The 11,833-nt window shown below is 42.9% G+C and overlaps 1 protein-coding gene and 1 pseudogene across 1 annotated transcript; both read left to right on the plus strand.

Moving 5' to 3' along the window:
• Positions 1-1,437: 1,437 nt before the first annotated feature.
• On the plus strand, positions 1,438-2,874 carry LOC149264487 (uncharacterized). The gene is made up of 2 exons (XM_089399171.1): positions 1,438-1,826; positions 2,070-2,874. Exons 1-2 carry the CDS (start codon positions 1,438-1,440, stop codon positions 2,872-2,874), a joined length of 1,194 nt encoding a protein of 397 aa, XP_089255297.1.
• A 6,514-nt stretch (positions 2,875-9,388) lies between these two features.
• LOC149264488 (phospholipase A1-Igamma1, chloroplastic pseudogene) lies at positions 9,389-11,344 on the plus strand (annotated as a pseudogene).
• Positions 11,345-11,833: the final 489 nt, after the last annotated feature.

Below are 11,833 nucleotides of genomic sequence, written 5' to 3' on the forward strand. Positions count from 1 at the left end.
CCATGTGCAGAGGAGAGACCCAGGTTCGTGATTCCATCGAATAAACTGGAAGGGTACAGAAGTTATATGAAGGATCATGCCCTTATCTGCAAGTTCGTGGGAGTTTGGCCGTCAGAAAGAGACCTTACCAAGTGGATTCAGCAAAAATGGCAGCCCCAAGGTCACATTGAGCTCAAGTTGGGAGCGAAGGGTTTCTTTACGGTAATCTTCTCAAACCTAAAAGATAAGGAAAAAGTTTTTGAAAATGGCCCCTATTTCTATTATAATGCTAGTCTGTTTATGCGTTATTGGGAGGAATGCTACAACCCTGATAAGGAAAAATTTCTAGCAGTGCCAGTCTAGGTTCGCTTATTCGGGCTACCTATAGATTTCTGGGATCCGGAAATATTGGAGGGGATAGGAAACTCAATACGAAGTTTTGTGAAAATAGTAGAAACCATGAAGAAGGGAAGGTACACCTCATTCGCTAGGATATGTGTCTATATGAACTTAGCAAACCCCATCCCAGATTCTGTGGAACTAGAGTATCATGAAGAAGTCTGGCAGCAAAACTTAGACTACGAGCACATACCATTTAGATGCCGTAGGTGCCATGACCATGGCCATCTGGCTAAGGAATGTCCGATTACACGGGAAGAAGAAGAAAGGAGAAGTAACTTGCAAAAGAGAGGGCCAGTTGACCAAGAAGGATTCCAAGAGGTGAAAAGTAAACGGAAAATGAACAAAGAAATCTCCAAGGAAGACAAGAAGGAAAAACAATCAACCCCAGAGAAATCAAACAGCTTTGAAATATTACAGGAAGAGGGCGAAGAGGAGGACCAAACCATGGAAAATCAAGAGGATAAGGAGTCAGACAATAGCGCGAGTAGTGAAAGAAACCACACAAAAAGGAAAGCCCCAAGTGAGACCATGGACAAAGGTAAGGAACAGGAAGAACTAACAGAACAGATGGAGATGGACTTGGAGACAAACAGGGAAGATTTAAGTCAAGAGGAAGAAGTCCTAAGAAAACTACTGAATGAATGGAGGAACTTGGATGAGAGGTTTATCCCAGAAGACCAGAAGAGGTTGTACGCGGAAACCTTTCAGCAGTATAAGGCTAAACTGGAAAAAGGTAAAGCTATGCCAGAAGAATATCAAGAGAGCCAGAGGGAAAGCAGAATAGATCAACAAGGTCAAGGAAAGGGGGGAAAAAAGAGGAAGGAAAAATCTTAAGGACTCCATCCAATTAATGGGAGAAATGCTGGTGAATACAGGGAGAGTGGTACCACTGTCAGTGGTGTTTCAAAACCTATCCAAAATTAATCAATGATTTTGACATCATGGAATATTAGAGGCCTAAACATCAAAGGGGAAAAGAGACATTTAGTGGCAAGACTGAGGAAGGACAAACCTCAAATCATGCTTATTCAAGAAACTAAAATTTCAGGTTAGAAGATGGAGGAAATTCTCAATAAAATAAAACCAAGATATGAACAAGTAACCATAGACGCCAAAGGAAGTGCAGGAGGGATAGCAGTTATTTGGAATCCAGTAGAAGTCCTATCAGATTGGTGGATAGGAATGCCAAGAATCCTGACTGGAAGATTTAGACTCATTGGGCAAAGTGAATGGGTGGCGGTGTCAGCTGTTTATGGGCCCCATACCCAGGCTGATAGAGGCCTATTCCTGACCCATTTAGAAAAAATTAAAAATATGCACCAGGAGCAGAGATGGATTATTGCAGGGGACTTTAACCTGATAACATCAAGAGAAGAGAAGAAAGGAGGAATAAGTAGAGAAGACCCGGAGATGGAAAGATTCAGAGATGTCCAAATAGAATTAAGGTTGGTAGATATTCCCACTATAAATGGGAAATTCACCTGGAACAATAGAAGAGGTGGGGCCAAACAAATCGCGTCAAGATTAGATAGATTCATAGTCTCGGAGCACATAATAGGGTTGGATATCTTCTACGAAACCTCTATCCTACCCTCTATAGGATCCAATCACTGGCCAATCAAGCTATAAATAGCTTTGAATGATTAGAATAAAAAGAGACCCTTCCGTTTTGAATCCTTTTGGCTCAGAGCTCCAGATTTCTTAGACAAAGTAAAGAACTGGTGGCAGGAAAGCAAGATGGGAATGGAAGGCCGGAACAAAATGCATTTGTTCCATCTCATACTTAATGAAATAAAGAGAAAAATCAAGAAATGGAATAGGGAAGAATTCGGCAACATACAACAGGAGAAAGGTAAACTTCATACTAGACTGGAAGAAATACAACAACAAATCATCAAAGACGGAAGGAATGAGGAGGTAGCTGAGGAGGAAGGCAGGGTAATCAATCAACTGGAGGAAAGACGCAAACAGGAAGAAATTCTGTGGAAACAGAAATCTCGTGTCCAATGGCTAAAAGAGGGGGAAAAGAATTCCAAATTCTTCCACAAAGCGATGCTGAATCACCGTCATCACAACAGAATTTTCTCTTTGAAAGATAGTCAAGGAAACAGAGTGATGAAGCAGAAAGATATGGAACGACTCCTGGTGGAGCATTTCAAAGGCGTCCTAACAGAACCAAACATTAACAAAACAGAGGAAATAGACAAGGTCTGCCAACATATCCCTAAGAAAGTTACCAGAGAACAAAATATGGCTCTGCTCAGGGTAATCACTAAGGATGAATTAGAGGAAGTGGTTAACAAAATGGCAAAGAATAAGGCACCGGGCCCCGATGGCTTTACCATTGAGTTTTACCAAGCAGCCTGGAGTTTTATGGGAAACGACTTGCTAGACTTAGTGGAGGAATCAAGGTGCTCTAAACGAATGCATCAGGGACTGAATGCCACTTTCTTGGCCTTGATCCCGAAGAACGGCAGTTCGGACGAACCATAGGGATTCAGGCCCATATCCCTGTGTAATGTAGTGTATAAAATCTTAGCATCAATTATGGTAAATAGACTCAAGCCGATTCTGCCGGAGCTCATAGTGCAGGAACAAACAGGTTTCATCAAAGGGCGGCAGATCACTGACGGAATCATAGTGGCCCAAGAAGTGATTCACTCCCTGAAAATTTCTCGAAACCCAAGTATGCTTATCAAATTAGACTTGGCTAAGGCGTACGACCGCATTAGCCGGAGATACTTGGAAAGCATTCTCAAAGCCCACAGATTTGATCAAAGATGGGTAAATTGGATCCTGTCAATGGTAAGTACCCTAGTGATGTTAGTCTTGATGAATGGTACCCCCTCCAAAGCCTTCAACCCATCGTGTGGATTAAGGCAGGGATATCCCCTATCTCTTTTCCTTTTCATCCTGGCCGCGGAAGGTTTGGGTAGGCTGGTCAAGGCCCAAGTCGTCAGGGATCAGATAAAGGGGCTATGAATATGTGGGAACGATCTCCCTGTTTTGCACCAGCAATTTTTCGACGATGTTATGTTATATGGCCAGGCCACGCTCAAGGAGGCCCAAAAGATTGTTAAAACATTATCTGAATTTAATCAAGCTTCCAGGACGAAGATTAATAAGGAGAAATCTGAAGTTTTCTTCTTTAACACCCAACTAGCGATCCAAAGATTCTTGGCGTGCACCATGGGTTTCAGCATTGGAACCTTCCCGACAAAATACTCAGGCATTATGTTGAATGAGCACCAATACAGGGTCGTTAACTGGGAACCATTAATTAAAAAAAATCAAGAAGAAGATGGAAAATTGGACCTTTCGCTCGTTGAATGCCCCCAGCCAGCTAATTCTATTAAAAGCTGTTCTGCAGGCTATCCCAATCTACCAGATTTCGTGTCAAGCTATTCCCAAGTCCATTAGTCAAAAGATGGTCGCCATGTTCAAGAAATTTCTTTGGCAGGGAACCAGCAAAACTAGAAAATGGGCCTTAATTTTGTGGGAATGGCTAAGTAGGCTTTCCAAAGATGGAGGCTTAGGATTAAGGGACCCCTTCATTCTTAACCAAGTGATGGGGGCGAAGCTTTGGTGGAGGTGGACTCAGGGTGGCCAAGATTTATGGAAGGTGATCTGGGAAAGGAAATATGAGGTAACAGGGGAACCCGAAGACAAAATGAGAAGCCAGACAGAGGCTAGAGGCTCCGCAATTTGGAACCTGGCAAGGGGTAACAAAGAACTGATCAGAGATTATAGCTTTTGGGAGATAAGAGCTGGAGATAAAGCCAGGTTTTGGGAGGAATCATGGCAGCAACGTGAAAGGCTCATCCATAAGGAAAACCTTCAAGCCATCCATGATTTCACGTCCCAGGCAGAGGAGAAGGTTGTAGGAAAATTCTGGAAACCAGGGGTAGGAGGATATTGGCGTAACTGGAAACAGAAAGAAGACTGGGAAAGGGCCCCTAACACAGACAGATGGCAAGATTATTACAAGGAGATGGCATCTCGAAAACTGGCGAGGAAAACTGGGCCAGATATTCTAAGATGGGGCACCCGAATTCAAGGCACTTTCTCAATAACCGAAGGATATTATCAAAAAGCTAACCATAATCAATAGGCAGAGAAAAAAAAATGGAAAATCTATGGAAAATTAAACATTGGCCGAAAGTGTCCTTCTTTGTCTAGACTATGCTACATGGCAGGGCGCTTACCTGGGACCAGATACAGAGGAAGGGGCAGTAAGGACCGTCTCGCTGTGTGCTCTATAATTCACAGGAGGAGACTATGGAGCACTTGATGAACCGATGCATAGTTAGCAACACCCTATGGGAAAGCCATTTCAAAATGTTTGAGTGCCATCTCAAAAATTATCAAAACATCATTAATACCATAGAAAACTGGCCGAGGAAACCTTACCAAAACCCGGTGGTAAATCGTGCGTGGCTCCTCACCGCTGGGTTCTTGATCTGGAACATATGGAAGGCACGGAATAGTGTTATTTTCAAGGTAGAAAACCGAGCTCTAGCAGACATATGGGAGCAAACCCTTAGGAATATGAGAGAAACAATTTTAATGGAGAGTTGGAAGGACGAAGGCTAGTAAGCGTCGCAAATGGAGGAGAAAATCTTGAAGAGACTAGAGGTAAACCAGAGTATGGTAAGCGGGAGTGTCCAAAGAAAAGCCCAAGTCAGAGAGGTGGCAGAAATTACAAAGTACAGACACCCCCCACAGGGATTTACAAAACTAAATTTCGACGGTGCTGCCAAACACAACCCGGGAGAAGCAGGTATCGGGGGAGTCTTTAGGAATGACTGTGGTAACACCCTGAGAATATTTGCAATGGACTACGGGGAGGCGACTAATAATGAAGCAGAACTGCATGCTCTGAAGTGAGGCCTGGAAATTGCGATACAGGTAAAAATTAAGAGTCTCCAAATTGAGGGAGACTCAAAATTGGTGGTGGACATGGTAAGGCAATTACAACAGCAAAAACCAGTGGAAAAAATCAGCAAGAGCTGGCGAACGGTGTGGCTCATCGGAGAAATAGGGAAACTCCTGACCAAAATTGACTATCTAATCCCTTCCCATGTAAGGCGCTCAGGCAATAAACCAGCTGACTGGTTAGCGAACTGGGGTAGTCGGAATAGGGGCAAGTCGATTGACAATGAAGGAATGGATACGCTGCTCCCGGAGGAGCGCGACCGATTACAACAATTACTCGACGTCGATAAGGGTGGTAATGGTAATTCCGAGGCGAACGACCAGAATCAGATAGGACGTAACAGTTGCGGGGAAAGATTGCAGTAGGTAGGGACAGACAACATATTCATAAGAAAGGACAGGCGCGATATAAGTGACGGAGCAGGGCAGATGACGGGGCAAGGGCCACTTAACGAGGAAGTAGAGAGACCCAAGGCATCATTAAGGAAAGATCTGGAGGGGAAGTTGAGGTAAATGGAAGAGGAAGGACGACAGGTGGCATCAGGGGTACGGAAAGGGTATGGCAGGAGTAGCTAGGAGAATGTAGGAGTAATGAAGAAGAAAGGAGGACAGACAGGTATTGCCAAATCCCAAGGAAGGGATGCGGGGATGAGAGTTGGGCAATTAATTGGCCAAGTGGAGGTCAGGATGAAAGGACAAAGGAGAGTTTACAAGCAAAGGCTTGAGGTGGCAACTAGAATGTTCATGCAGCATAGCACGAAGTATGAAGGATCGATGAAAGGTAGCAGTAAGGCTCAGCGTCCAGCCCTCATCTCAGGTCTTGGCGAAGAAAGGTGGCATGTTTCCTTAAGCCCCTGTCTTTCAGGCCTTGTGTTAGATAGAGGTAGAGTCGTCTGTTCTTTCATGGAAATGTCCAGAAAAAGGGAGCCTTTAACTAGTAGACGGATAGGAGGTGGTCATCCTGGCCACGGGACGAATAACCTTTACCCCATCAGAGCTGATGAGAGTTCTGGTGGAGAAATCCATGGCCCCCGGAGGTGGGTTCAATTCATGACCAAAAAGGAGAGGTGGGAGGGGAGGGTGGCCTTGTCGGGTCTCGTTGAGATCCATGATGGGCACTGGTGCCTTAACTTTGACGGCTGCCCGGATAATCCCCGAAAGGCTATGCACAGAAATCCTTTGGGCCACTGGGGGGTAATAAGCCTTCCCCATCAGATGGGAAGCCGAGGGAGGATTGCTCTATTTTCCGAGACTAGCCAAGTTGGTCAGCGCGGGGATTTCAGGGAAGTAGAGAGAGGGGGGAGGGTCTCGAGCTGCATAGCAGGCAAAGTCATGAGGTGGCCCAGGACTACAAGCCAGAAGCATCTGCGGGCCCTTTAGGCCAAGGCTAGGGTGGTAAGTGATTGGATTCCCACAGAACTACAAATTAAAGGCACTAACTTGTGGTTTGCTGTCTTGATAGGTAGACAAGCCACAATAAATTCAAGGATTCAGGACCGCAGCAAGATGGCTCTGAAGAAGGAAAAACAAGCTCGGACCCGGGAAGAAGGCACAAGCAACAATCCGAAGCGGAGAGGAAGGCATCCAGAATTAGAAAAAAGCATGTTCATGATAAACGCATATATGGCTGGGAACTCCCCAAAAACTCGAGCTCAAATCCATGGGTGGGAACGGGAGCTGAGGTCCATTAGCGAGAATAAGGAAATTCCCAGAGGGGAATGGGAGGATCTGATTCCAGACCCCGGAAACACTAGGAGCAGAAATTCTCTGTTTAATAAGACGTTACAACAGTATTGGATAATGAAACACATGGTCGCCCGGGCTATGGAAATGAACCAGGCAGTCCGAGAAGAAGAGGAGGAGGACAGAAAGCAGAGAGAGGAACAGGAAAAAAGCCAGACAAGGGAGGAAACAGAAAATCTAAAGGCTACCCTCCTGAAAGAGATTGCGGCCGTCCAAGTCCAGACAGCGAGAAACGACGTGATGCTACGGAAGATGGAACAAATGTTGCAAGAAATGAAATGGGCTATGGAACAGAAGAAGGTGAAGCTTGGTGCAGCGCCACAGCGCCCGCCCCGGTCAGCTCGTCAGATGAGGAATGACAAAGATGAGTCTCTGGATATTTTGTTTAACATGATGTTAAAAAAGAACTGTGCCTGGTTACTATGTTATGGTCGTGTAGTTAGTATAGTTAGCAGTATTCAAAAACTTGGATATGACAGTATGAAGGAGAAAAACATTTTTAAATTTTGGTCTGGTTATAATGCTGATAGGTGGCGGTCTGGTTTCCTGCAGGCAGACTAGCCACCTGAACATTAGTTTGCTGTAAGTTTCTGCTATCGTAATATAGAAAGAGGAATCCCTAAGTTTACAAAAAAATTAAATACATTTTTAAATATTTCTTCTACTCGTACACTTTATTCATATGTGTCGCATATTGAGTTTTAGCATAAAGAAAATGCGAGAATCTACAACACTATTGAATACCCATAGGGAATATGAAAAGCATAAATGGATATGTTAACTCTAGGCCCAAGAATTTAGTTTTCTATAACAATATTCTCATGTTATGTTCATACTCATATAACCCAAATAAAAGAGGAATGAAATTATTCAGTTGTTTGTGCCTCGAATATCTAAATGAAATTGTTTCCATATATTGACTACAATAAGAAATCATACATCATTTAAAAGGCATGGATTGATTTTGCAAGTAGTGTAAATGGAATTCCATTCTTGAGATCTTCAATTGGGAGTCAATAAGCCCCCATTGCCACAAATTATTAAAATAATGAATCTTTGATAGACTTTAGACTACGAATCTCGTATAAATAAATATAAGCCAATAGAGGCATACATTGAATAAAATGAGTGAAGGAGTGTTATTTCTACCTAAAATATTATGTAAATATTTTATGTAGAGTAAAAGAGTGTTATTTCTATATAAAATATTATGTAGCTTATTATTATTATTTTATGTTTAAAAACTAATGATTTAGTGTAAGTAGAGAATATTCATCATTTTGAAAACGTTTATTTCCTCTTTCACATGGGACTTCTTAAAATTTAGTTAACTTTTATTTATGTAAATAGAGACCGCATTCAATTTGGGTTGTCCTACATACGTGTCATTCCCTTAATCACGCGACGTCACCAATACAATGGAATAACCACGTGACGTCACCAATACAATGGAATACAACTGTATCCGTCGATTCATCATCAGATGTTTACCTAACCACGTATGCCACGTTACGTCACCAATACAATGGAATGTTGTAGATTAAAAATTATGTTCTTTTGCTCTAAAAGTTATGGAAATTCTGGTAATATTTTGAAAAAAATGGTAGGGATTTTTGTGAATTTAAGTGTTAAAATTCATAATTTTAGGTGTTTAAGATTTTTTTGATAGTGCTGAATCCATTTTCACCATCAAAAACATGATTCAAATACTGCATTTACAAAAAATTTTGAAATCTTTTTGAAATTTTTCAGCCTCTATAAACGACTCCCAATGAAATACCAATATATCATAAATTCATCATCATGGGATGTTTATAGTAAAATATGTTATTTCTTCTTATTCTCGACTCTCTGTGTTATATTGCTTGCTTAAATATAATTTTATCTAAATGTATCTGAAATTATATTTTCGGAGAAAATTTTTGTAAATTGTAAGATGGTCAAACTAATTCTTTTTTGGGAATCTTTGAAACAACATACAACTTAGAAAATCGAAATACATAAATAAACTCAGTGATGTTGTTGGGTAAAACAAATCAATCGACAAAGAATATGTGTGAGTGCCCGAAATGACTTTACAAACGCTTGTGTTTTAAGGGTAATTTGTAGGAGGAGGATGGTCAAAAGTAGATGAGATTCCAGGTGAGGAGAAATCAAAAGTAGATGAAATTGTAGGACAAATCAAAACGATATACGATGACCCGAACTGGTTAAGTGTTGACATACACGCAAATCTCGTGTTTAGAAATCAACGTCCCAACGCGGCGATGTGTAGAATAAATCAGCTGGTTCCTCAACCCTGTCTTCCCATTCCATTCCTTGGTTTTCTTTTCTGCTGCTGCTCCTCTTCAAACATCTGTTCTTCGCTTGCAGCCATGAATTCCCCGGCATTGCTTACAACCTCTTTCCTTGCGGCTTTACCTTCCGCTTCCGGGATTTCAAAGGTTTCGAATCTCGGAATGTTATGCTGCCATACCCAGCTTTATCCATCGCATTCCGTGGACACCCTGCATACGCTAGTTTTGCGTGATCAGCATCCGGTTAATCGTTTCAGGAAGCAGACTCGTTGTCGTCGCGACCCGACAGCCATCAAAAGAAGGGCGCTGCCCATCAGAAGTGGGGCAGTTGAGTCCCTGACAACCACGCTGGACGCACTACACATCGAAGAGAAAAACGAGACAAAGATCTCTAAGGCGTCGACGCCCAAGAGAGAACTGGCAGACATATGGGGGGAGATCCAGGGGGCCAACAACTGGGAAGGACTGCTTGATCCCATGGACGGCATATTGCGAAAGGAAATCATCAGGTATGGAGAGTTCGCCCAGGCTTGTTATGAAGCTTTCGACTTCGACCCCTTCTCCAAATACTGTGGTAGCTGCAAGTATCATTTCAGGCAGCTCTTCCATGGCGTTGGGATGTCCGATTACGGCTACGAAGTGACCAAGTATCTCTATGCCACTTCCAACATCAATCTCCCTGGGGTTTTCCAGAAGCCTCAAGTGCAGAAGACGTGGAGTACTCACGCCAACTGGATGGGCTTCATAGCCGTGGCCACGGACGAGGACGAGATCAAAAGGCTCGGGCGGCGAGATATCGTAATCGCGTGGAGAGGAACAGTGACGAATCTGGAGTGGATCGCGGACCTCATGGATTATCTGAGACCCGCGGAATTGAACAACGTGCATCCCCATCCTGACGTGAAGGTGGAGGCGGGATTCCTGAATCTGTATACGGCCAGGGAACACGACTGCCGGTTTTGTAAAAGCAGCGCACGGGATCAAGTCCTCTCGGAGTTGAGGCGTCTGCTGCAGAAATACAGGGGCGAGAAGTTGAGCATAACGATCACGGGCCACAGCCTGGGGAGCGCGCTCGCGATGCTTAGCGCATACGATATCGCAGAGTTGGGGTTGAACCGCGCGGGGAACGGCGATCAGGTGGAGTCGATTCCGACAACGGTGTTCTCGTTCGCAGGGCCGAGGGTGGGCAACGCAGCATTCAAGGATCGATGCGAGGAGCTGGGACTCAAGTTTCTGAGAGTGGTGAATGTACACGACAGTGTGCCGAAGGTCCCCGGGATACTGTTCAACGAAAAGTTGCAGATGATGAAGCGGTGGATCCATAAGCTTCCGTGGAGTTACTGTCACGCTGGGGTGGAGCTGGCTCTTGATCACACGCATTCTCCCTTCCTGAAGCCCACGAATGATCCGTCGTGCTTTCATAATCTGGAGGCTTATCTCCACCTGCTGGACGGATACCATGGGCGAGGGCAGCGCTTTTATCTGTCTTCTCGCCGCGATCCGGCTCTGGTGAATAAGGCGTGCGATTTCCTGAAGGAGGACTACCTAGTTCCTCCCTTCTGGAAACAAGACTCTAACAAAGGATTGATCAAGAACTCCGAGGGTCGGTGGGTTCAGCCCGAGAGAAGCAGAATCATCGAAGAGTCGCATACAGATCACCACGAGTCACTCGATCACCATTAATATTGCCCATCGGGCATCTGCAGTGTAGTGTCGCAGAGTTTATTTAGCTTTCAAACCGCTTCAAAGCCTTATTAAGCGAAAAATCCACCATGATTCGGTGATCGCAAATACAGTTACTTACTATTGATTCTGGATCCTTTATTGTTGAATTTAAAAAAAAAAGGGTTTTCTAACGCAGAAACTGATCTCTCTCTCGAATCTGACCTTGTATGGTCAAGTTCAAAAGGGAAGGGAATTGTGTAAATAGTAAAGTAGGAAGGGATAAATCCGTATCAAGTCAGCGAGATAAACTAAATATAATGAGAACCCTGTGCTGTAAGTGTTATAATGATTTGGAAGTGTATTATATCAAAATAGAGATTTTGATGTTTGAAAATAAATAAAATGAAAATATTAGTCAACAAATTTCAAAACGCTTAATAGGTTAAGACCTTAGGTCTGTATCCCATAATAGAATTTTATCAATAGAATCCATATGGGGAACAATTGGAAATACATTTCTCAAGCCCTACAACTCAGAAATCTATTGATTGGATATATTGAACACAGTCGTAAGTCGATAGCAATAGAGTTCTTCTTGATGAGACCAATCAACTTATTATTGTAGGATGTTAATAACACATATTGTATATTAAATTTATTATTGTATAATGTTAGTTATATATATGTATGGTGATGAGAACAAAATATAATGTTTATTTATTTTTTAAAATTAAAACATCAAACCATTTTTATATAAGTTAATTTTTATATTTTTGGTGTAAATATAATTAAAATGATATAGTTTTATAGAA

Source organism: Pinus tabuliformis, chromosome 6 (genome assembly GCF_031772625.1).
Source record: "Pinus tabuliformis cultivar Carrire ecotype Pingquan chromosome 6, CPIR1, whole genome shotgun sequence".
NCBI lineage: Eukaryota > Viridiplantae > Streptophyta > Pinopsida > Pinales > Pinaceae > Pinus > Pinus tabuliformis.